The 24,491-nt window shown below is 53.8% G+C and overlaps 3 protein-coding genes across 5 annotated transcripts in view; 1 reads left to right on the top strand and 2 right to left on the bottom strand.

Moving 5' to 3' along the window:
• Positions 1 to 2,701, bottom strand: part of NPC2 (NPC intracellular cholesterol transporter 2) — an 8,499-nt gene extending 5,798 nt beyond the window's left edge. Inside the window, exons 1-2 of one of the 2 annotated variants that reach the window (XM_059373750.1) lie at positions 2,630 to 2,701; positions 2,380 to 2,524 (exon numbers count right to left, since the gene is read on the bottom strand). In XM_059373750.1, coding sequence (XP_059229733.1) covers positions 2,380 to 2,524; positions 2,630 to 2,665 — 181 coding nt within the window. In that variant the 5' untranslated portion in view covers positions 2,666 to 2,701. The remainder of the gene's footprint in view (positions 1 to 2,379; positions 2,525 to 2,629) is intronic. The other variant, XM_059373749.1, reaches the window with a different exon arrangement.
• Positions 2,702 to 2,905: 204 nt separating this feature from the next.
• On the top strand, positions 2,906 to 8,095 carry ISCA2 (iron-sulfur cluster assembly 2). 2 transcript variants are annotated; one of them, XM_059373748.1, is made up of 4 exons: positions 2,906 to 2,997; positions 3,202 to 3,304; positions 3,427 to 3,542; positions 3,919 to 8,095. In XM_059373748.1, exons 1-4 carry the CDS (start codon positions 2,927 to 2,929, stop codon positions 4,091 to 4,093), a joined length of 465 nt encoding a protein of 154 aa, XP_059229731.1. In that variant the 5' UTR covers positions 2,906 to 2,926; the 3' UTR covers positions 4,094 to 8,095. The 2 variants fall into 2 exon arrangements, with proteins under 2 accessions (XP_059229731.1, XP_059229730.1); XM_059373747.1 differs by having other exon boundaries at positions 3,199 to 3,304.
• Positions 7,302 to 24,491, bottom strand: part of LTBP2 (latent transforming growth factor beta binding protein 2) — a 100,702-nt gene continuing 83,512 nt past the window's right edge. Inside the window, exons 19-36 of the mRNA XM_059373746.1 lie at positions 20,976 to 21,095; positions 19,533 to 19,655; positions 19,176 to 19,301; positions 18,609 to 18,734; positions 17,760 to 17,882; positions 17,533 to 17,658; positions 17,052 to 17,174; positions 16,175 to 16,306; positions 15,772 to 15,897; positions 15,094 to 15,237; positions 14,059 to 14,250; positions 13,854 to 13,937; positions 13,025 to 13,153; positions 12,569 to 12,706; positions 12,317 to 12,484; positions 11,743 to 12,024; positions 10,640 to 10,789; positions 7,302 to 10,191 (exon numbers count right to left, since the gene is read on the bottom strand). Of these exons, the coding sequence (XP_059229729.1) occupies positions 10,046 to 10,191; positions 10,640 to 10,789; positions 11,743 to 12,024; positions 12,317 to 12,484; positions 12,569 to 12,706; positions 13,025 to 13,153; positions 13,854 to 13,937; positions 14,059 to 14,250; positions 15,094 to 15,237; positions 15,772 to 15,897; positions 16,175 to 16,306; positions 17,052 to 17,174; positions 17,533 to 17,658; positions 17,760 to 17,882; positions 18,609 to 18,734; positions 19,176 to 19,301; positions 19,533 to 19,655; positions 20,976 to 21,095 (2,558 nt within the window). The 3' untranslated portion in view covers positions 7,302 to 10,045. The remainder of the gene's footprint in view (positions 10,192 to 10,639; positions 10,790 to 11,742; positions 12,025 to 12,316; positions 12,485 to 12,568; positions 12,707 to 13,024; positions 13,154 to 13,853; positions 13,938 to 14,058; positions 14,251 to 15,093; positions 15,238 to 15,771; positions 15,898 to 16,174; positions 16,307 to 17,051; positions 17,175 to 17,532; positions 17,659 to 17,759; positions 17,883 to 18,608; positions 18,735 to 19,175; positions 19,302 to 19,532; positions 19,656 to 20,975; positions 21,096 to 24,491) is intronic.

Genomic DNA, 24,491 nt, shown 5'->3' with positions numbered 1-24,491 from the left:
AACTTGAATCCACAACCCGCTGAAGCCCCCCCCCCCCCCCCCCCCCCCCCCGCCAGGAAAGTTTAAGCTCTGCCATTCAGCCATCAAGGCTGAGAGATAGGTTCTGGGACTGACACCTGGGTTTGCAAGCTCACAGGCTCCAGGACTTACTACAAAACCTCAAAACAAGATACTTCACCCCTCTGGGGAAAGTTAACAATGACTGCCTCATAGGGTAAGTGAGCTAACACACTTAGAGCTCTTAGGTAAGTGTTTGCAACGTAGGAGCGCTATGTAGGTGTTCATTTTATTACCATCTCATCGGGATTTGGTCCTCGAATTTAATCTAGAATAGCTGCTCCTGGGTGGGTTAGCAAGTTCCTTTTTGACACAAAAAGTGGGCCTCTCCTTTGCAGTCACCAGGTTTGCTCAGCCCATCGGACATGAAAAGAGAAGCTCATGTCAAAAGTCTTGGTCTTCTCAGCCTGTGCCTGCTCTTGGCTGGGACAGTTTCATCAAACTGACCAACACTGCTCCAGGGAGGTCTGTAAATAATAACTTGCAGTCCCTCATCCCCAGCTTGCTTCTCCATCATAAGCAAAGTTCTCAAAATACACCTGCAAGAACTCTCTTCTGCAAGCACTGTCTTCCACTCACTGTGTCCTCCTATCTTCTACAGACAGGAAAACAGATACCCGGAACTTGAATCAACAACCCCCTGAAGATCAGTGCTTATGCTAGAGCTTTCAATGTCCACTTCTACCTGCTTCTTTCCAGAGTGGGTCACATGTTCTAGGAGGACCCGAGGAAAGCGCAGTACTTGGAGCTCCTTCATCCACTTTTACTGGCAAGAGGTGCTTGGATTTTCAATGTCCACAGAACAAACTCCTCAGTCCTAATCGGCAAAAATAGCAAAACCAATTTGCTTGGCCACATTGCTTACTTGAGGAAACACCACTCCAGGGGGAAGGGTCAGTGGTAAAGCAGCACTTGAAAACCCTTTGATGTGGGCACTGACGTTTTTACACTATTTCCCAATTCAGAAGTCAATTGAAAATCTGTAACTGAAACCATCCTTCCCTTAAGAAGTTCTTGCCATAGGTGTACAGCTGCTTTTTTCAAATGAGCAGAACAGTATCTGGATTTGGTTTCCATAGTTGTTGTTTTTAATGTTAATTTAATGTTACCACTGAAACCCAAAGTGGTTCACAAACACCCACTAATTTCCTACAGCTTACTAGCTGTAAGAACTTGGTAAGTTACTCCATGTGCCTGATTCCTCATCTGTAAAACAGATCCTGAGGGCTGAATGAGTTAATAAAGTTAATATAACATCTTCATCCAAATTTGGCCACTAAGTTTAATGGAGGGAAAGGCAGTAATTTGAGGCGATAATAGCATCTTTCAAGTGCCTGTAGTTCAGTGGAACAGCATTTGTTAAGTATTAAGAGGGCTGGAGTCTTTACTCTTTAATCAATCCTGTCCCCTAGCCCAACTTTGTTTTTGCCTCAACATAAACTTCGATGATACAGTGGAGACTATCTATTCCCTCATTTACTTTTTCAACACATATTTACTGAGCAGTTACTATTACCTGGGCACTAGATACAAAGGATCAAACTTAGTCTCATTCCCACTCTGCTGGGTGACTTTGGGTAAGTTACCCGACATCTCTGGAGTTCAAGAATTGACTCCAGGATCTCCAAGCTTCCTTCCAGCTCACAGATTCTATAAAATGTCTTCTTTCACTTACCATCCCACCTTTTCACTTCTGGAAAGTTCTGCTCGAACAAATAATTCCATAGACTTGACTATTTAGTACCCGCCCCTCCCCACTTGTATTTCCCAAAAAAGATCCCTATCACAGAGAAAAGAGTGGGTTATGTGTCACAAGCTGTGACCAGCAACACGAGTTTTACGTACAGGAGGAAACAGTGATTAAGAATCACAAAATTATATAGCCCAAGGGAAGCGGCAATGGAGCAAATTATGAAAAGGAGAATTGGCTTTTGACTTGTCAGCAAAAGGGAAATTAAAAATATAAAAGCAAGCGGCGTGGGGAGGGAGAGGTCATCCAAGATACGAGGCGTACACAAAGTTCTGCGCCCCACCGCTCACGCCCCGCGCAGCACTGGGATCTCCAGTGGTTTGCCCTACAAACTTTAGGAAACTTCAGCAAAAGGCCCAGCTCCAGGTGGTGTTCAGGGACCCCAACCACGCGTCTCAGGAAAGAGACAAAGTTGTCTGCCGTTGGGTTTCGCCGCCCGCAGCTTCTCCCCGACCCCGGCCCACTCCAGCAGCTGAGCCTGGCGGTCGGCGGGACCCGCCCAACCTAGCCGGGGGGGTCTCGGCGCGGGGTTCCCGAGAGGGCGCGGGAATCTCGGGCAGGTTGGGGCTCACCGCAGTCCTTGAAATGCACCGGCTCCGCCAGGGCGGAGGCGCCGAGCGCCAGGAGCAGGAACGCGGCGACCAAGAAACGCATCGCAGCTAAACAGGTTCCAAGCGCGAGGAAGGAAGAGGGGATCGTCCCAGTCACAAGATAAACCTGCCGGGGCGGGCCGGGGGAGGAGCCTGGTCAGGCCACTCATCACCAGCATCCAGGGCGGGCCCTGCCCGCGCCCCGCCCCCCGGCCCGGAGAGCCGAGCTTGCCTCGGTCCCGCCCAGACGCCGGCTATCTCCGCCCATCTGGTCCGCTCCGCGGCTCCGTGGCTCCGCAGGCTTGGATCCATCTCCGCCCCGCCGCCGCCTCGTACAGACGCGCCTCTGGATTTTGTTGGTGCGCCTTCGCTTCCGTAAATGGTAGCATTTCTAGCCAATCAAATCTCTTCTCTTCCAGCACCACCCAATAGGTGCGCTCGGGGGCAGGGTCTCTGTGGGTCCCGCCTCCGAAGGCCCAGGTGGAGAAAAGGATTGGGGCGACGCGGGGGGCGGGGTTTGTGGAGGAAGATGGCTGCGGTCCGCGGGCTGTCCCTAACGGCCGCGGCGCTGAGAGCGGTCACTCCCTGGGCAAGGGGCAGGTACCAAGCCTACAAAGGCACCTGGGAAGGGTGTTAGGTTCTGCGCCTCCAGGACTAAGGGGGGAACGAAGACCTGCGGGGGAGGCGAGGGCTTGGCGTAAGGCTGTCCAGGTGGAGGTCGTCAGGGTTGCCGGGAGGCTGTCCAGGTAGAAGTGACCAGGTGCCCCTCTGCTCCCGGGCTCATCCTCCTCCCATGTGCAGCAGGCTCCTCGCGGCCTCTCGAGGACCTCAGGCTCGTCGGGAAGCGTCGTCCTCCAGCGCCGAGGCCGGCGAAGGGCAGATCCACCTCACCGCCAGCTGCGTCCAGGTAGGAGGTCGGACGCGGGGCGGCGGTGCCCCGGCGAGGGCCAGGAGTGTGCGGACTTCCCCTTGGCCCACTCTTCTGCCACCTCTTGCCGGGCATTCTTGATCCCCGTTTTTGCATTTCAGAGACTTCTGGAAATCACCGAAGGGTCGGAATTCCTAAGGCTGGAGGTGGAGGGAGGTGGATGCTCTGGATTCCAATACAAATTTTCCCTGGATACAGTTATCAACCCCGACGACAGGCAAGAAGGAAGGGGTGGGTCCTCAGAGAATGTGTGGGAGGGATAAAAGTGCACGTTTGTTTCGAATTTAAAAGGTTTGCTAAGAACGCCCAACACCATCCTTCTCACGCAGTGGGAATACAGTGAGGACTTGTTGTCATGATTCAGAATACGCTAAGGATTCAGGCTGGACTGGATTCCAGGCCTAAATCCCTAAACCTTTACCAGTATTCATTCCTTTGACCCTTTCTGCCTCAGAGAAAAGCAGCACTTGTTAGAGGTCATAAGGAATGTTTCTCCTGTTTTGGAAAAACGGGATATGCACCCCAGGGCTCAGAGGGTATTATGGTTTTGGTGTTTATGATAGACCTTAATGTCTTCCTTCTGTCTTTTTCAGGGTGTTTGAACAGGGCGGGGCGAGAGTGGTGGTTGACTCTGATAGCTTGGCCTTCGTGAAAGGGGCCCAGGTGGACTTCAGCCAAGAACTGATCCGAAGCTCATTTCAAGTGTTGAACAATCCTCAAGCTCAGCAAGGCTGCTCCTGTGGCTCATCCTTCTCTATCAAACTTTGATGTGATGACAGGTGACCCAGAGATTGCTGCCACTTGTACCAACTTGAGGAACCTAGGATTAGTAGAATTCTAGAGGTTTCCTTCCAATCATGTCCTCCTCTCAGTTTTATTTTCCTCAGTCCAGGAGTGTTGTGTTTTGCCACTGTTATGTTCAGAATATGAAGCTTTTACTCTCGATCTGTTTTTCACTCACACATTTCTAAGGCCAAGCCTCTAGGTGCTGTGATCTAAGATATACTAACTGGTTGAAATCTGCCTGCTATAATCTGTAGAGCCTCCAAGGTTCCAAAATTTGGAGTCACTTCTCAGGTGCTTGTACACAGGTGTGTAGCTATGTATAAAAGCTCCATTCTGAAGAAAGTCCTTACTTACTTAGTCCTTGTGTTCTGGATCAGGGTCACCGATTGGGTAGCTTGAACACTGGTTACTAGGCTAGAAAGGATGAGAAAGGCAAACGGAAATTTCTCTTTTTCATCTCACTCTTCTGGAATGTGCTAGTGACACCTTCTTTTTCTTTCTTTCTTTCTTTTTTTTTTTCCCCTTTTCCTCCTACATCCTTATTTTCTGTGCTGCCCATTCCTGCTTCCCATCTGTTAGGGTAGATACATTTTCCTCTCTTACTCGCAGGTCTTCTGGATTCACAAAACCAGTAGTCCATCACCCAGGAAACTTGGATCTAAGCCCCACTGATAACCTGAATCATTTAAAAAATAGGCCTCATACTCTGTACTCACACAGACATTTCAAGATTCTGTGATTATTCAGTGACTGAGTCTTTTTAGGACATGTTGCTCTACTTATGGTGTAAAATGTCTTTGGTCTCATGCATAGCAGGAAGGGGTCCCCATGTTGGTAAAGATAATGGATGGTTAGGGATTTTCTTTCAGGTTAGATTACCAGATAAAATGCAGGATGCCCAGTTAAATTTGAATTTCAAATAAATGATTTTTATTGTAAGTGTGTCCCAATTATTTTATGAGACATACACTAAAAATTACTTGTTGAAATTCAAATTTAACTGGGCATTGTGCATTTTTTTTTTGTTAAACCTGGCAACTAAGACATTTAAAGTTGCTGCCCATACCTGGGCCTAATTAGATTTTCAGCTCAGATTAAGTCTTTTCATCCTCTTTAAAAAGAGATTTTGCTACCTTTTCAATGTTGGAACATATCGTTTTAAAGAGTGCACTTTATTTTTATTTATTTTTTTAAATAAGCTCAATACTCAGCGTGGGGCTTGAACTCATGACCCTGAGATCAAAAGTTACATGCTTTACTGACTGAGCCAGCCAGGTGCCCCATGATTTTGTGATTTTAAAACTCATGCAGAGCAGAAGCTTAAATGCTTTAGTTGCTAAATAAACCATTAAATTGCAATGGTCACTTAGATAGGAACAGAGTCCCTTTGAATGCCTATATCTAAGTACCTGCTATTAATGGGGGAGAATTGGGATTCTGTGTTTTAGAAAGGGTGGGTTTGGGAGAAATCACCTTACTCTATCACACTAGAAAGCATCATGAGAAAATCCGAAGTAGTAATAAAAAGCTTCTATTGGAGTAGGATGATGTAGAAATTTTAACAGCAGAGAGCATAGAGAAATAATAGCATCAAGGGGATAGTGGGCAATTTGCTTGGAGTAAGTAGTAAGCTTAGTAAAATAGGTTTAGGGTCTTTTGCAGGCCCTTTATGATCAGGTGCCCTCTTTCTGGTCTAGACCAGCAGATATTTTCACAAATTTTGCCTACTGTGCAAATTCATTTAGGAAAACTTGATACTCTTCTGGTATCCATTGGAAGATTATTTTGCTTCCCCATTACTTTCAAGGAGAAAGGCCTTATTGTTGCAGAATTGGTTTTATTTATGCAAGTTAGAGAGTGTTTGGGGGTAGCATACCCTGCCTTTGCCCTACTAAGATACGATGCAAGAAGTAGAAGTAAGGGAGCCCTGCATCTGCTTTATGATGTGAATATGCCCTTTTTTTTTTTTTTTAATTTGAGAGAGAGAAGGAGCAGGGGAAGGGGTAGAAGCAGACCCCGCACTGAGCATGGAGCCCAGTGTTGGACTGAGCTGGATCCTGGGACTCCAGCTGAGCTGAAGGCAGCTGAAGGCAGATACTTGACCGATTGAGCCTCCCAGGTGCTCCAGCGTTTTTGTTTTTGTATTTTTTTAAGATATTACTTATCCCTTTGACAGACAGAGATCACAAGTTGGCAGAGAGGCAGGCAGAGAGAGAGAGGAGGGAAGCAGGCTCCCTGGGGCAATCCCAGGACCCTGGGATCATGACCTGAGCCCAGGGCAGAGGCTTTAACCCACTGAGCCACCCAGATGTGACCCCCCCCCCTTTTTTTTTTTTAGGATTTTATTTCTTTATTTGAGAGAGAGAGGGAGAGCATTAGTAGGGGGCAGGGCAGAAGGAAAGGGAGAACCAGACTCCCCACTGAGTAGAGAGCCTGAGTCAGGGCTCCATTCCAGGACCTGGAGATCATGACCCAAGCGGAGGGCAGATGCTTAACCGCTTAAGCCACCCAAGTGCCCCTATTGTCTATCTCCTTTATGTTGGTGGCTCAAAAGGCGCGGGCCTCTCAGTCAACATTCAGGTCAGGTCTTACCATGTGGTGGAATCAAACTCTTCAGTTGTGTGGTTGCTAGTGACTAGCGGTGTGGGAGCTGTAGGTGGCCCACCCATCCTTAGTTTCTTTGTGTGGGAATGGCCACAGATTACAAGGGATTAGGACAAAACAGGCTTAGGAGAGATTAGGAAGGGCTACTAAAGTAGGTGTCCAAGAACTTTCTAACTTTTTTAACTTCTAAGAGTTGAAACCTGTTAATTCAGTCTCCTTTTATACAACATTGAGTGTATTACAGAGAAGCAGGCAGCACTGATTGTGTGGTGTAGTCCGCCTTCAGTGCTGGCTGAGAGCAGATAGGTGCCGCTGGTAGTGCCTGGGACCCAGCATTGTCCCCTGCAACATAGTTATGGTTTTGAATGTTTGTCTCAAAGGCGGGAAACTCCTCTGCTTTTCTAGGTCTCTCGCAGTGGTGTTTCTGATTGCTCTTTTAAAAAAATCCCTTTGTCCTTTCTCCACAGAAATGCTACAGGACTATTTAAAGAAAGTTTGCTTTAAGAAGTTCGGAAATAATTATGTGGCTTTAATTGTCAGATAAATACATGAAGAAGGGAGCATTTAAGCAGTCTATGGCCAAAGCTGTATTTAAAAATATTTTATTTTTTTGGAAAGGTAATACACATGGTACAAAATTCAAAAAGACGCAAAAGGGGATACAGTGAAAAGTCTCCCAATCCTGTACCCATCCACCCTGCCACCCTCCCCACAAACCACTGTTGTTTCTAAGAATTTACCCTATAGGTATAATCCCATAGATATAATGTGAAATAACATATACACAAGAATATTCATTATGGCATTACTTATAATAGCAAGAGAGGGGAAAAAATGGAAATGTCCATCAGTAGGGGATCGATTAAATAAATTATGATTTATCTGTTCAATGGAATAATATACAATTATAACATAGAATGAGACAGTTCTTTATGTGCAAGTCTGGATTAAGTGAAAACAAAGTGCAGAACGGCATGCATAGGATGCGACTTACGTTTTTGATACAAAGAAATACGTGTATGTGCATGAAGATTTTCCGGAAGGGTGAGCAGGAAGGTGAGGGCTGGGGGACGGCGCAGTGCCAGCGCATATATGGAAGGGTGCTGAGAAGTTCTCTGAACCGTGGGGTGTGAGGCGGAGTGGCGAGGAGGAGGTCAGCAGATACCCAGGTGTCTTTCCCCTTTCTTTAGACAAATAGCAGCACACGGTCTATTCTGCTCTACAGCCTTTCCCCGCTTAGTCTGTTTGGATTTCTTATCAGGACATTTAGGGCAATTTTTTTTTCTTTCATTTTTAGGCCCCTGTAGCAACTGATTGTTTCTGATCTTTTGCTGTTACAAGTAATGCTATAATAAATAACCTCTTATATGTGTCATTTCACATTTGGTGAGACTATATCTGAAGGTTAAATTCCTAGAAGGGTCAGAGTAAGTGCTTCTATAATTTTGAAAGACATTGCCATATTACCCTCTTCAGAAGTTGCGTCCTTTTAAGGCCCTATCAGCTGCGTATGTGAGTCTCTCTTTCACCAGAAGCTTGCCAACTAGGAGTCTTAGCAAACTTCTGATGTTTGCCAATCAGACAGCCTTTAAAAAGTGTCTCAGGTGTGGTTTTAACTCACATTTCTTTTGTTAGGAATGTGTAACGATGTATTTTTGTCTGCTGAAAACATCTCAACTAGTACAGCGACATAGAGCAAATTGTTTAAACCCTGTGTGTCTCAATTTACTCATCTATACATTGGGAATAAAAATAGTAAGTGGAATTGCTGGATGATTAAATGAAATTTGTGGTCAGCACTCAGTAGAGTGCCTGGCACATAACAAGCATTCAATAAGTTACTATGGGATGGCCGACAATGAGAGCAGCAGTAGGACAGTACAGATTAAATTAAGAAAATAGCATTCATCTCCGTGTCTTCAGGCACATGGGGTCTTGTTGACTTACATTGCCTTTCATCAGACAAATGCAAAGGCAGAGCTTTCCTTGTCTTAGAAGAATAAAGAACCTTTTCCCATTGGATCCCAATCAGAGGCTCTTGGCAGAGCCGGCAAAAGCATAGGCCCATCCTTGTGTCTAACATTTAGACTTAGTCAGCATAGTAAAGAAATTTAGTTTCATATGAAATAAAAACAAAAACAGGAGCCCAAATGTACCTTTCTTTATTCCACTGTGGTTCTCAACTTCTAGCTGGCCAAGGATGGAGTGGGTCTCTACTTGTCCACTGAGAGGAATGCCAACCTGCCTTCCCATTGTTGAGAGAAAGACAGCAAGGGCTTCTGAGTAGAGAGAAGAAACGACATGGGGAATCTGGCTTCCCCTAAACAAGACTGCACTGTATTTCACAAGCCAGAGAATAGACCCCTTTATTTTTAGTACCTCAAACAGGTACCCACAAAAGGAGAGCCCAGGAGAGATTTGTGTCATGTAAGAAGCAGTGTGTATTTAATACAGGTCATCGGAGATGGGCCCCGTCCTGTGGCAGCCTTGCTGTGGTGCACAGCAGCTGTCCTGGGTAGACTGGGAGTGCTTACCCAAAGCAGCCGAACATTTTCTTTAGCCTTGTGGAAAGCCTTGGCTCCCCCTTTCTTATCACCTCCCCATATTTTCCGTATTGCCCTCTTGCTGCTTTCTCAGTCTCCGTGCTCCCCTTCATCTGTGTCTCTTCCACTCAGCAAGCTGGTTTCAGTCTTGCTCCTCTTAGATGAGGGGATCTTCTGCCCCTGCCCGGGGCCACAGCACTGCTAACAGGATGGAGATGTGGCACAGTCTAGCCCAGACGAGCTTGACTGAGGTGAACGGTTCTTGGGAGGAGGACTTGGAGTCATGCCCAAACTTCCGCCAATCCTTTTTTGCTCAAGAGATCCTGAAGGACCATACCCGGGCAGATGTGACCTCTGACCCAGCTGTGGAATCATCAGGATGTTATGTGGATCGTGACTGGGAAAGGGTGTCTGCAGTAGGAGTCCAAACGACCTTGCATGTTTTCAGAGCTTGAGGGGGGGGATGAGGGCCATCCTTTGGTAAGCATCCCACAGCAAGGCCAGAACAGATGATACGCTGATCCTCATGGCCAGTGGCTGAAGCATTAAAGCATTTGGTGGTGTTTGAGCCAAGCAAGGGCATGGTGGCATGAAGGCAGTGATGGAAGCTCACAGCCAGGGCCTAAGCTGGGAGAGTTGAAAAGCAGGCAGGTCTGGCTGGGAGCTGGCGTGCAGGGCCTTCTGCCTGCTTCTTCATGATGTCTTCCCAGCTAGGAAAGCCTCCTCCAGGCCCCTGCCCGTGGCTGGGGCCCATTTCCAGGTAGCTGTCCACACTGACCCCTCACTGCTACTCCTTGGCAGTGCAGTGTGGGGGGCCTGCCTCGGCCACGTAACCTGGAGCACAGTGGCAGCGGTAGGAGCCCTCGGTGTTCTCGCAGTGACCGTGGGCACAGAGTGCAGCAGGCCCGTTCAGGTCATCACATTCATTCACATCTAAGAGGAAGGGAGGGAAGAGAGCACTGTAGGGAGCCCAGGTGCCTCTGCTGCTGTGGTCACTGAGCCTCTGCCCTGCGGTGGAATCCTACATGTGGCAACCAGAAGCTGAAGTCACTGCTCAAGACGAAGCTTCTCAGAGACACACAGCTGGTGGTAGTGAACCCGTCCTGTGCCTCAGAGTGACCATGTCTCCTGCACCTTTCTTCTGCCTAGGAATTTCCATGGAAAGGATTTTCTAAACCCAGCAGGAGACCTTCCCTTGGCACGTTTCCCACCTGGCCTGGCTCCAGGACGGCCCACTAGGGGGCAGCAGTGGATTTTCCAACTACCCTAAGTTCAGTCTCTATTTCTAACAGAGCAGTAGGGCAGGCCCAGTCTCTCCTCCTAGAGCCATCAGGGTCCTCCTGCTCCCTGGGTATTCATTGCCACTCAGATTGCCACTTACCCACGCAGGCCATGTGGGCCATGTCCAGCTGGAAGCCCTCAAAGCAGTCACAGGTGTAGCCCTCCCTCACGCGCACACAGCGGCCATTCTCACAGCCATTCAGGACGCCGCATTCCTCTGCCTGAAGCCCTTCAAAGCCGGCCTGGTGCTCTGGTAGGAGGGAGTCAGAGAAGGAAGCTGAGGCCTTGCACCTGACCCTGGGGCCCTCCCGCTCCTCATGAAGGATTGCTGCTGTTGAACTCCTAAGGTCAGGGTTGGGAGCCTCATGGGAAGTACCCTTAAGAAATAAGTATGTGTCTCCGCTTGGGGTGGCAGAGACGTGCCATGCTCTACGGGTCAGCTCCAGGAGGGCCGAGATAAGCTACGTTCACAGCGCCACGGCCCCGGCAAGGGGGCGTCTACAGTTTTGGTTTTGTTGTGGTCGGTGGTAGTTAAAATCTTTGCGTAGTTTTTTTGTTGGGGGGAGGGGGGAGACTGGCAGCAAGAGGGGATTAGCCTCATTCAACGCAAAAGCAAAACTTAGGCATCTGCTTGAACCTCTCTAAGCAGCTCCCAACCCCTGAGAAAGACCCGACCCTAGTCCCCGTGCGGTCTTAGTCTGATACGGCGGCTGTGTCTGTGGCAGCTTCAGCCATCGCACAGGTGCCAGGCCCGACTTCTTAGAATCCCAATCCCGTGTGCTGGGGTCATTGCCACTTACAAAGCAGGTCACCACAGCAGGACTTTAAAGTGATTAGAAAGCCTTAATGCACATTTCAGGCCACCAGCGTGAGCTCGTAGAGCCGGTCATTCTGCACACTGTGAGTGGCGTGGAGGGGGAAACAGAGGCTGCAGTGTGCCTGCTTTCTCTCGCTCTATCAACGCCCTCAGGGAAGCTTTTGAGGAGGAGGTGGTGTCCTGTACCTCTTTGGTGTCCCCTGTCCCAGTTCCTCAGTAGGGTCTGACCGGGCATTTGGAGTTGGCCCTTGAGGGACCTGTGAGAGGGCTTGGTGGGTCTTTCTTCCTCTGTGGCCTCCCCCCACTGGAGTGATTAGTAGCCAGAGGAGGTGGAAGTGAAACAGCTGTGGGGCCCACCACTTCCCCACGTGGGCAGCAACACAGACCTGGCTGGCTGGCCACGTAGTGGGGCTGGAGTTCCGAGGGCTGCAGGGGTGACTCAAGAACGGGCAGGTGGTCCCCGGCGCGGCTGGCTGTGTTGGGGAAGGCTGGCTCTGGGATGGTGTCCTCAGGGCCCAGGTAGTTGTAGAAGGGGGCCCCCTCAGGGCCGTAGAGGCTGTAGTGCAGGTCCTCGGGCCCAGGGCCGTACTCATAGCCTGGTCGGAAGTGGACCCCCGCCTCCCGCTCGGCTTCAATCCGGGCCACATTGCACAGCTGAGCATAGACCTCTGCAGGGAGGAGGGAGAGAGGAAGCTGCCAAGTTCCTGGTAGCTAAGGCCTGGTGTGCTGTTCCCCAGCTCACTGCCTGGGGAGAGGGAACGGGCTGGGACTGGTCCCCTCCGGGAGTTCCTGGCTCTGCTCTTCTCCCCACCCCACTCCCTGCCCCGCTCTGTCCCCAAGCAATAGGGACGGGAGACCGGGCCACACTAATTGCTCTCCTCCTTCTAAATCCTTCCCTCCAAGGTGAGGGCCCTTCCCTGGGGCCCCTCCCTCCGAGTGGGCACGGGTCACCCTTCTCACCAGAGCTCCTGGGGGGGCAGAGGGCACACTGCTGGCTCCAGGCCTCGCCGTCCTGGCAGCAGCATTCTGTGTAGGTGGTGCGGTGCCCGTGCAGGGGCTGGCTGCACACATAATTGGTGACTCTTTTCCAGCAGATGTCCGTGTGGATGTCATGGTCAGGCAGGTCCTCTGGTGGCACAGGGCCCAGAGGCACGTGAGCCTTCCCGGCCCAGGGCCAGTCTCCCTGCCGCCCCCCCACTCCAGCCTACTGACCCGTGCTACTGGTGCTGTTCACGCAGCGCTGCTGGCTGAGGTCCAGGGTGAGGGGGGGGCTGCAGAAGCAGTGGAAAGAGCCTTCAGTGTTCACACACTCCCCGTCCTCACAGGCCATGTCCTGGCACTCGTCGTGATCTGTGGTGGCAGAGAGGTCAGGGGATGCGTGGGGCGGTAGGAAGGCAGCTTGCCCACAGACCGGCTTCATGGAAGGAGGTTTTCTTGTAACTGACAATGAAGAGTAGCTCCCTGCTTCCCCCTCCTCCCCGGCTCCAGCCCCGCCTGGGAGGCCCCTCCCTGGGGATCCCTTTCCAGCAGGGGCTCACATTCGAGCCCGGACAACCCCTCCAGCTCCCCTGCTGCAGTGGGGACTCCCAGCAAGGATGGGGCTGGCCGGCGGGGGGGGGGGGGGGGGGGGGGGGCCCGGGGGGGGGGGGGGGGGCAGCGCGTCCTCACCCTCGCACCGCCTGTGTTGGGCATTGTAGTGGTAGCCGGGGTGGCACAGGCAGATGTAGCCAGGCACCGTGTTGAGGCACCGGCCATTCTGGCAGAGACTGGGGCCGAACATCACACACTCGTCTGCATCTGTGGGAGGGCAGAGATGAGGGGAGAAGCTGGATGAAGCAGAACGTAAGACTAGGGGCTCCAAAGCCAGACTTGCTGGTGGGAATCCTGGCGCTGCCACCTGCTAGTCAGGTGTCTTTGGGCAACTGGCTTGAGTTCTCCTTGCCTCAGTCTCCTGCCAGAAAAAATGCGGCTGCTATGACTTAACCTCCTACTGCCGTTAGGAAGATTAAAAGGTTAATATAGTTAGGTGCTTACATAGTGCTTGGCACATAGCAAGCACACTTCTGTTTCTGTTCTCTTTCTGTCTCCAGCTTCAGGATTAGGGCACTGAAGGGCTCAGACCTGAACTACCCACTTTGAGTGTGGGTTCCCCGAAGTTTCTGGCTTTGTAAGTGGGGCCAGGAGGATAAGCAGCTGTCTCCGTACTCCCCACCCTAACCCTGTGCCCCGTGACTGCTTTAGTCCTGGCATCGTTCTGGAGGGTTCAGCCTCAGGGGAGCCGAGGAACCAAGGTCGGGTTGTACAGACACCTCCAGGAGGGGCTCAGGTCAGACCTTCCAGCTGCACATCTGCAGGCAGTCAGCCTTGGGACAGGAACGAGGGAAGTGAGCGGGAGGCTGGGGCGACATGCAGAACTTCCTCCGGGGCCTCCTGGAGGACCAGGGTGGGCCCCTTCAGGTGAGTGGGGTTGGGGGAGGAGGGTCTCTAGGGAGGTTACCTGCGTACGTGGTCTGTCCAAACATCCAGGCTCCGTCCACGGGGATGTAGCCTTTACCACTGGGGCAGATCTCACTGAATTCAGCTGTGCAGGGAGGCATCCAAGCTTAGAAACAGAAGGGCTCTGCCCCCCTTCCCCTCTCCCCTTTTTTCAGCGTCACCCTACAGAGCTGACACTAAGGATTCGGAACCGTCGGGGGCCTTACCCGAGTCCTCAGCTGGGCAGAGGGCACAGGCATCTCCCCAGCTGGCACCCTGGGTGCAGCAGCACTCAGCCTGTGTAGTGTTCCGGCCCAGAAGGCTGGAGCAGGGCCGCTGGCCGTTCTGCCCGGAGTAGCATTCCATGCGGACGGGGCCTGCGGGGTGGTCTCCGGGCGGGGCCTCAGGAATACTCTGACCTGTGTGAGATTAGACGCCCTTTATTACTGTCTGTCTTTGGCCCCCTGGGGCACCCTAGCTTTTGAATTTATTTTCAAGGCTTTACATTTATATAGCACCAGGAAGCGTACACCATGCTTTCACCTGTATGGTCTCACTTGATGCTCTGGACGGCATTTTATCATCAGCCGCCTTTACACGGGAGGCAGCTGAGACTGTGAGAAGCCACGGGACTTGCCACGGCCTCCAGCTGTAAGTGGCCCTGACCCCAGTTCTCTGGTGCCCAAAGCCGTGTTCTTTCTGGTATAGCATCCTGCCACCAGGGAGGTTCCCCCGTTCTGTGGCATACCATACGGGCAGCCTCTCCATTCCTCAGCTCGCACTGGACCCCAGCCCCCCCCACCTCGCCTTGTTCTGGGTCTCGCTTGCTTTTCCCCAAGTCAGAGGAGGCCAGCTCAGTCCTCATCCGGCCTGGGGAGAGAAGCTGCACCAAATAGCTCTGGGGTGGGGTGCACAGGGGAGAGTGAGGTTCAGCTCAGCCTCAAGGGCTCCCTGGGGTCCCCCGGGGGCTCAGTCTGCAGTCCTTGGCACCTTAAGTTGGCATCAGTTCTTCCGAGCCCCTGTAGGGCTGTCACAGCCCCGAGCCTCCTGGACATTCCCTGGCCTGGGACAGACATCCACTTGTCTTGACATTTGCCATACTCTGACTCCTCCCCTGTTCTCCTCCAGTCCTACGTGGCACCCTCGCCCACACGGCTCGGGGCCTGGCCCAGGCTCCCTCTTGGGAGCCAGAGCAGCGGAACCACTTTGTAAGCCACAGAACGCTCATGTGTAATGACGCGGTAACTATGGGGCGCGCTCACCTCCAGCCACCCGCAGGCGACAGTGGCCCTCCTGAGCGTCGTACTCCTCCAGGTCACTGGCACAGAGGCACAGGAAGGAGCCCTCCACGTTCTCACAGAGAGCCGCCCCGCACACCGCCAGCATGAGCTCGCACTCGTTCACGTCTGCCAGGCACGAGGACAGGCTTGTGGGTGGAGAAGCCGCAGCTGGTGCCCCCCGGCCCTCTGCCTCCTACCCAGTGGGCAGATCCTCCCCTCATCCTCTCAGAAGAAACGGGCTAGGGCTAGGTCTCGGGGGGCGAGCATGAGGGAGTTAGCAAGAAAAAAATGAGAGAGCAAGAGAAGGGAGAGAGGAGAAGGGTGGCAGAAAAGGGTCACTAAGGGACCAAGAGGAAGGGTTCCTCCCTCTGTGCACATTCTCCAGACATGCCTCTGGACATGGGCCGTGGCCTTCACTACTGTGCTGGCTCCCCCTGCTGGTAGGACATGGCCACGCTTCTCCTACCGAGCAGGTCAGGGCATCTGCTGTGGACTTCCTTGCCCACTCTCTGAGGACCCATTATGGAGCCGTGTGACCTTGAACATTTCAGGACCCTAGGGCCTCTATCCAGGACAGCCAAGATCTGTGGAGATGGGCCCAAGGACCCATGGGCCTTCCCTTCCCGGGCCCAGAGCCTGGCTGGCCTGCCAGCTTCTCACCAACACAGTCCCAGCCTGAGGACGAAGTCTCGAAGCCCTGGTCACAGAGGCAGCGGAAGGAGCCGTCGGTGTTGTCACAGAAGCCGTGGTTCCCACACATGGTGTCGTTGGCACACTCATCTATGTCTGTGGGACAGTAGGAACGAGAGTATAGGGCACACTCTTGCTCTGTTTGCTGGGATTACTTGGTCTGTTCACACCAAGGTCTGTGAAAAGTGACTTGTAAACACAGGACAAGAACACTCAAGAACATCGTCATTCCTCTTCAATCTCTCTACAAGCCCTGCTGTGTGGAAAACACGCACACTTCAAACAGCTACAAAAACGGGGTCCTCAGGACAAAGTCGTTTCTACCTGGATACATGAAAAATTGGTTTCCTCAGCCCTCCCGGTTCCTACTCACCAATGCAGTCTCCAGTTGGGGCCATGTGGAAGCCAGGCTGGCAGCCCAGGACACAGCGGTAGGAGCCAGGGCTGTTCTCACACCTCCAGGCCCCACATACCGAGTCTCCATAGTCCTCACACTCGTCAATATCTGGCCCCAGCGCCAAGAGAGGGGACAGAAATAGACAGGTCACTGCTCCGGCCCCACCTCCTTGGCATTATAAGGTCATGTCCCACAACCTTTGGGGTCCTTGGTCTGTTACAGATTACTGTGCTCATCTCAACTCCAAAGCATCAAGTTCAGGATCATTTCTCCTGACCCAGCAGGGATGATTGTCTAGGTAGAGGACCGTATGCTATTTAGGAAAGCACTGAGCGCTAAGCAGGGTCGGGCCTGGTTAGTACTTGGATGGGAGGAAAGCACTGAGCTCCTACTGCCTGTGACACTGCTGCCCCACCCCACCCCCTTCTCCCTATGGCAGAGTACTTTATGATACTCTTTATATAAAACCTTCACCGAAGTGTATTGCAGAAAATTGTCTTCCTATCTGTCTCCCTTGCTCAATTTCAACATCGTCCATAACTGTCTATTTGTCCTAGCAAAAGACATTGAACCTAGCAGGGGTTTAATAAATGTCTGTTGAATCAGTTTGGCTTTAAAAAGTAGATTGTGTGCTCTGCTGGCACAAGGATTATGATTATCCTCATTCATCTTTGGATAGGTCCTGAGTCAGCAGAGACTCAATAAATGCATTATCCATCAGATGATTAATCTGTGGAAAGTGCTCTGCTTCCTGGAAGCTGCAGTTCCTGGTCCCGGGAAGCTGAGGATCAGGCAGGGGTGGAGGTGGGCGGACATGGGGCAGCGCCCCGTCTGTTCCCCCTGGAGCTCTTACCCACACACTCTCCACTCTCTGGGGAGGGCTGGAAGCCGGCCTCACACAGACAGCTGAAGGAGCCGTCGGTGTTGACACAGTGTCCTCCTAGACACCGGTCTGTGACTGCACATTCGTCCACATCTAAAACAGAGACCTCCATCAGCAGACCCAGCCACATGGCCCAGCGGCCCAAAGCAGCCTGGAGGAGAGCCAGAGGGCAGCTCGGGGCTCAGAGATCTGAGGAAGAGTTCTGAGCTGGAAGCCAGAGGCCAGATTGCAGGCAGGAGCCCTGGAATGGGGGCCCTATGAAGGGCAGATGGGTGCCACTCAAAGGGTTCAGAGGGCACCTGTCTGTCGTAGACATTGCGGAGAGGCCCTGCTGGAAGACTCTGAGCGCCTTCCTGACGCCTGGCTCCCTGTCATCGCTCAGCCTCCCACCCCCGGGAGCGCTGTATGTCCCTGCTGCTGGCGAGTGGACATGGCCAAGCTGGCTTCTCACCCTGGCAGCTGGTGCCCCCCTCTGTGCTGGCGAAGCCTGGTGCGCAGAGACAGAAGAAGGACCCGTGGCTGTTGAGGCACTCGCCACGGGGTGCACAGTACTCCTCTCCCACACACTCGTCCACATCTGCAAGGAGAAGGCAGGCAGTGGCGTCTCCCAGGCGTGCTGCCACCTCCCCTCCCACACCCACCGCTCACAGGGTCCGACGGGCACACACAGCCGCTCACCCTCACACGTGGTGCCGTTGGCCAGCTGAAAGCCCGGGGGGCAGAGGCACTGGTAGGAGCCAGCCGTGTTCTTGCACTCGCCTCCCTGGCAGCTGCCCTGGGAGTCTTTACACTCATCCACATCTGCAGGGTCACAAGGGAGCAAGGCGGCCTATGGCAGCACCTCCCAAGGACAGGAACCGATGGGGAGCTCTCCAGAGGGCCTGTCCCCTGCTGGGGGAGTCTGGACCCAGACAGGCATCGGCCCCTTGTGCAGCAGCACAGCCTCTGGGGAGCAGCATGACTGCAGTGCCTTCTGCTGGGCTTCTCCGGCTAACCACACGGTGTCCCCGGGGACGCTCAGCCTCTGCCCGCAACCCCAGCCTAGGGCAGCCAAACCCGCTGCCCTCGTCATGGCTGAGAGCTCAGATTTTACTGAGAAGCAACGGGAAGACTAATGAGAACTCAGTGAAGGAAACCGATGCCGAGAACCTGAGGTCACAGAAACTAGGCGCTTGAAGGTGGCCTACAGATTGCCTGGTCCAGGCGGATGTTTTCCAAAATCCACCCCCAGCTCCCACCCTTACAGAGAACCCACGAAGGCCGGACATGGAACAAATTTAGTGGCTCATCAGCCCCCAGACCCCGACTGGCAGTTGTCTTTCCAGTTACTGCTGAGGGAGGGGCGAGGATGGCTGTCCCCAGCTCACCCGACCGAGGTGGACAGAGGGGCCCCTGGCCCGGAAGCAGCCCCTGCTGTGTCTGGTCACTCCCTTCTCTAAGAGTAGTGGGTTAGTCTCTAGAACATGCAGCCCCCCACCCCGCCCCGTGCTCCCCTCCCTCATGGTGATGGGCGAAGGGAGCTCTCACCTTCACAGGTGTGGCCCAGGGCGCTGGGCTGGTAGCCTGCCTCACAGTCCCTGCAGGAGAAGGAGCCAGCCGTGTTGGTGCAGACGCCTGAGGGGCACACTCCCGGGAAGGCGCACTCATCCAGGTCTGCGGCAGATGGCCAAGCCAGTCACCCTGGGGGCCTGGGAGGGCTCCCCTCACCTGACAGGGAGATTCCCCCCACCTCTGGCCTCCCTCTGTGAGCTTGTGGGCCTCTCTCCGGGCCCCTGGGGAGGGGCAGGCCCTGGCTGTGGGCCTTCTGTGGGGCAACCCTCGACCTGCTCTCCCCAGAATGCTCTGGGGGCGGCTCTCCCATCAGCTTCCCTCTTGTCTCTGTGACTCCCTTTTTTTTTCTCCAGTCATCACCTCCAAACTTGGGGATGATAACAATAGATGCTCTCCTTGGGGCCAAGTCCATCTCTAAGGTCCTCCGGTCTAGCCTGGAGACCCTCAGCATCAGCCCAAAGCTGGGCGACGAACAGAATGTTCTTTGGGAGGTAAGAAGGCTATGTTCTTCGTCCCCCTCTGCCTGCCCCTGCCCAGGGTTACCTTCACAGGCTGTGCCGTCCTCGTTCACCCAGTAGCCACTCTCACAGGCCGAGCAGGTGAAGGAGCCCTCAGTGTTGAGGCAGAGGCCTGTGGGGCACGAGGCCCGGCTGGCACACTCATTGACATCTGAAACAGGCCAGCGAGTTCTGTGTGGGGCTGTGCAGGATAGACGTGGCGGGACAGCCGGAGACTGACAGGCGGGCAGGGGTAGGGCGGAGGATGGGTCTTGGCAGGATGGGTGGCTGCGTCGGCAAGGCTAGGGATGTGGGCGCAGGGCTGGGTTAGGAGGGAGTGTGCAGAGGGAAGGAGCTGCCGGCCGGTTTGCCTGTAGAGGAAGGTGCTTTAGCATCTCTGTACCTTGGCAGCCCTTCTCATCTGAGGTGACCTCGTAGCCCTGCTCACAAGAGCATCTAAAGGAGCCCTCCAGGTTGATGCACTTTCCATGGGCACAGAGCCCGGGGGTCAGACACTCATTTACGTCTGTGGAAGAGAAGTCCAAGATGGCGGGCCGGCCTCCTGCCCTTCATGCAGTCCCCATGGTCATGCTTAGGGCATCTTAAAGATGAGGCCAGGGAATCAGCATTCAGAGGGGGCACAGGCCACCCTGGGAAGGCAGTGAGGTGGGTCCTGCTCCCGGACCCACCCACCGAGGCAGGCCAGCATGCCCTTCCCGCCTGAGCCCACTGTGGCTCTGTCTGGTCACACAGAGCACTCTGTGGGAAGTCTGGGTGGCTCAGTTGGTTAAGCGGCTGCCTTTGGCTCAGGTCATGATCCCAGAGTCCTGGGATGGAGTCCCGCATCGGGCTCCTTGCTCAGCGGGGAGCCTGCTTCTCCCTCTGCCTCTGCCTGCCTCTCTGCCTGAGCTCGCTCTCTCTCTCTCTCTGACAAATAAATAAATAAAATCTTAAAACAAAAACAAAACACACAGAGCACTCTGCGTATGTCCTAGAAAAGGGAGCCAGGCCTCCAGCCCTGAGGCTGGTTTGGCCCATCTGAGGACACCCAGGATGACGTGTCCAAGACCCCTGACTCACCTTACAGTGGATCTAAACCTTTCTGGCCTCCTGCTTGCCAACCAAACGGGTATGATTCCATGTTCCCAGCCCAACAAGCAGCTTCAGTAGGCGAGCGGGCAATGGCAATGCAGAGAGGCTGACCAGCGCCCGGGTGGCTGAGCGGCAGGCTCAAGGGCCTGGGAACTGCCTGCCCTCCCCAGAGCCTCAAAGCATCTATTCACAATTCAGTCCCTCCTGGCATTCTGAACCCTGGGCCCTTCTTCCAGCAGGGACTGATGGGAAAGAACATTCCTTCTACAGCTGACAAGCAGCCCCCTGGGGGGAGAAGACCCCCCCTCCCCGGCCCCGTTCAGGTAGGTGTTGCTGTTCAGACATTGCTGTGGGGCTGCCGAAGAGCGGAACGCCCCTCCTGCCCATAAGCCACGGCAGGGCTTGGCTGCCAGCTCACACCATCATCTCAGCCTCTTCCTGAGACTCTGGGCAACTCATTCTTCCTGGCAGGATCCGGCCACAGAAGCTCCTGGGACCTTGGGCCAAAGCTCCCGGATGGACATGCCAAGGAGCCAAAGGGGCCCCCACCCGAGCTGATTCAGAGGGCAGAGCAGCAGTCACTGAAGCACACCCATGTCACGGCCAGCGTCACCCGGGAGCCCAGCCAGGTCAGGGAGGACAACAGCCTCCAAGCCACTTCCCCCGGCCCGTCTCTTTCCCTCCCCGTGTGTGGGCTCCACCAGGGGTCCCAAGGCCAGACAGCCCTCTCACTGCCTCGGCGAGCAGCCCTCACCTACACAGCTCCCGCTCTGGCCCCGGTAGCCCTCCTCACAGGCGAGGCACGTGTAGGAGCCGGGGGAGTTGACGCATCTCCCTTCAGGGCAGGTGCCAGGGTGACGGCATTCGTCGATATCTGCAAAATAACATCCCCTCCCTCGGTCATCCCTGGGAGCCACAGCACGTGGGTGGCTCTGTGAGGTGGGGAGAGGGTTGCCGGGCTCCGACAGATGGAAACTAGGAGAAAGTGAGGGCCGTCCAGTGTTCCCAGCTCCACCTCCCACCCACTGTCCTGCAGGGAAGAGAGAGAGAGAAGAACTTTAGAAAGGAGACTCCCTGGGTGGGGCAAGAGGCCGGGGTCACCACTAGCTCTGGGACGGTGCGGGGGGGGGAGAGCTCTGCTTTGTGAGCTGGGCTCCTGGGAAGAGCCTTCGTGTCTGCCTGGGTGCCTCCCACCCTCTGCAGAGCTGAGATTGTGAATGCATTATGCTGCAGGTCCCACAGGCCCCAGGACAGAGAGCCGGCTGGGCCACAGAGGCAGAATGGACTTTCCTGCACCAGGAGAGGACCGAGGATAACCCCCAGTCTCAGAGGAACCCCAGATTCCGCGGCTGATGCGGAGTCCCGGGTGGAGGCTGGCAAGGCTTCTTGGCTGGAGACTTTTGTTCCTGCTCAGAACCACCCAGCACCCAGTCTGGTGAGGTCCAGGAGAGAGTCAGAAAGGGCGAGCCTGGGCACCCATCAGACAAGCAGGGGAAGAGGGGACTCGAGGAGGGAGAGGAGCAGCCAGTCTGGGGAGAATGACAGCGAGGACAGAGAGAGAAAGACGGAGACTGTAGGCAACGTTCTTCCTGACGCAACCTGGCCTACCCAGAAGTCTATCACTCAGGGCGCACGGGATGCGCGCTGGGTTAGGGAGGTCTAACACAGGGCTTGAACTCGGGGTTGGGACTGTGGGAGGATGTGATGGGCCTCTGGCTCCGTGTTGAGGCTCCCAGGCCCTGTCTGTGACAGATGATTGACCTCCAGAGGAGTTGAGAGGATTTACTCTTCCTAAATGGTAATTGTCTTTCTCCTGGAGGAAGTTTCTGGTTTAGGCAGCTTCGGAAGCCCTCCTGCCCAGGAGGAAGACCTACTCAACACCCATGGAAGCAAGCCAGGATGCAGGGCCAAGGGTCGGAACACAGGCCTTCTGCAGAGGGCGAAAGCCAGCAGCTGTTGTTACTGAACAGGACATGGGCCCTGATGTGAAGAACGAAAATGAGTCTCCCTTGAGGCTGTTTGATCTGCAGAAGTCAGGCCACACCAAAGCCCTCTGTCCCAGGAAACTGGGACCCTCTCAAGGCCAAAATCTGACCCTGAGGGTCTAGAAGAGGAAGAGATACACAGGGCAGGTGGTTATTCAGGTGGGTATCTGCGAGGAGAGAGCCAGAACCCCGAAGCAATCTCAGGGACACTGAGATAAGGCCCATCTCTACAAAGAGGGTAGCCAAGAGCCCTTGGTTGGGCTGTGGTGACCCTGGGGTAACTAACCTATTCTAAGAGTTTCTGGAAAGACAGGGATGGAGAGAATTAGATAGAGGAGGGGGAAGAAAGGATCTAGGACCACTGACTTTGGCCGTCCAGGAGACAGCAGCCAGCATCATGGCCTCAGGGCCTTGGCCGAGGTACAGGAGGAAGATGGACAAAGCCATTGGGAATGATAAGCAATCCCTGCTTAGGGAGATAAAGAGGCAGAGGTGAGGACCCTTTTCTAAGGCCACACTGAGAAAAATGAGGTATTTGGATCTCTCCTGCAGGCATCAGGCAGTGCATGAAGGGGGTTAGATTTAGCGGGAGCAAAGAGCCCTCATGTCTGTTCTGGGCACATTCATGGAGGTGGTGCACCCAATTTCTTAGGCTGGGCATGAGGGGAGTCGTGGTACTGATGCTGTTCACTCAGGATCCCAGCTCTCCCCTTGCTGGGCCAGGGTGGGCTCGTGCCCTCTGGCTCTTTGTGGTTGGGTGGGACCAGGGCCTTAGTGCCACTCAGGAGCCAAGAAGTAGGTCATTTACAGACCAAAGCATAATTGTGAGCCCTCTGAAGAGTGCGGTTTCTTTTTCCCATGGAGACTGGCCACATTCAAGATACTGGCTCTTCCTTCTGGCAAGTTCTAGAGTCTGGAAATGTAGGGCATAACCCCCAGCTGACCCATGATGGACATGCGGCGTTGGTCGGTTATAAACCTGGCTGTGTTCTAAGCCGTGAAGGCTGGGGTTGTTAATGCAGCGTAACCTAGTCTGTCCCCGCGCTCCCCACTGCTGGCCTCCTCCCTCAGACCAGAACCCCCACTGGTGATCACTGTATGGGAGAGGTCTGTGAGCGCGTGGGAAAGGGAAGGCTCTCCCCAATGGGAGCAGACGTCACAGAGCCATCTGCCGAGCCCATTGGAAGGCGCTGGATAAAGATTCCAGATGAAGCAGATTCTTCTGACTTCTGAACAGTCCGGTGTTAAGGGCACAGATTCTAATGTCACCAGATAACCTGGGGCTGTTCTACCAGTCCTGCTTGTATGTGGACGGGAGCCAGATCATTCTGATTAGACTAGGGTTTGAATTTTAGTCTATAATTACTGTATATATTGGTAGGTTCTCATGGCTTGGTCATCGGGGGCAGGAGCTATCTGTCTTACTTATCACTAGCCCATGGCTGGGGCACAGCTGGAATGTTTGCTCACCAAAGAATGAGACCACATGACTAAAGTTTCACACCCTCTTGTTATGAGGCTGCTGAAGAGACCCCAGGAGACCCAGGGAAAGAGGTGCCCCAGGGACCAGCTTGCCAACTTGTCTGTACCCTGCGAAGACCCTGGCTCTTCTGTAACCAGGGCTTTAGGCTTTGCATGGGGGAAATGTAAGCGGGCCGGTCCCTGCTCCTGTGAGAGCACAGGGTGCTCCAGGGCCAGAAGCTTGGAGAAATTTGGATGCGGTTGGGGTGCAGGAAAGGCCTGGTAGTCTGCATGGGGTCTACCCCTTTTCGTGGGAACGACAGAAATGCCACTGAGACTTTGGATGGGCCACTGTCCAGAACATCCGGGCCTTCCACCAGAGACCTGAGTTGAAGTGGACAGCAGAGTGGTTTCTCAGCTGGAGAGAGAAGAAAGAGAGAGAGAGGAAATTGACCAGGCTCCCGGGGTGATGGCTGGGTCTGTGGTTCCTGATGAAAACCTGGAGAAGTCTGCAGGCTACATCAGGCTGTCTTTGAGCAGCCTGAGTGTCGCCCGGGGCCGGCAACCCATCCTGACCTCCCAGCTGCTGTGTGCATCTCGGAACTTTTCCTCCTGGTGAGAAGGGGACCACCAGAGGCATGGACTGGAGCATGGGGGGAGTCTAGAGGTGAAAAGGAATGGGGCCTTCATATAGAAATGCTACCCCCTAGGCACCGCAGGTCTTGTACGTACTGTCTTACTTGGTCCTCACCAGGGCCTGTGAGATGGTTTATGGTTTGCATTTTTAGGCGTCAAGATGAGCCAATCCAGGCCCGTCTCCACCA

This window comes from Mustela nigripes, chromosome 13, assembly GCF_022355385.1.
Source record: "Mustela nigripes isolate SB6536 chromosome 13, MUSNIG.SB6536, whole genome shotgun sequence".
Lineage (NCBI taxonomy): Eukaryota > Metazoa > Chordata > Mammalia > Carnivora > Mustelidae > Mustela > Mustela nigripes.
The sequence above is the reverse complement of the archived record's forward strand: the minus strand, read 5'-3'. Positions and strand labels throughout refer to the sequence as shown.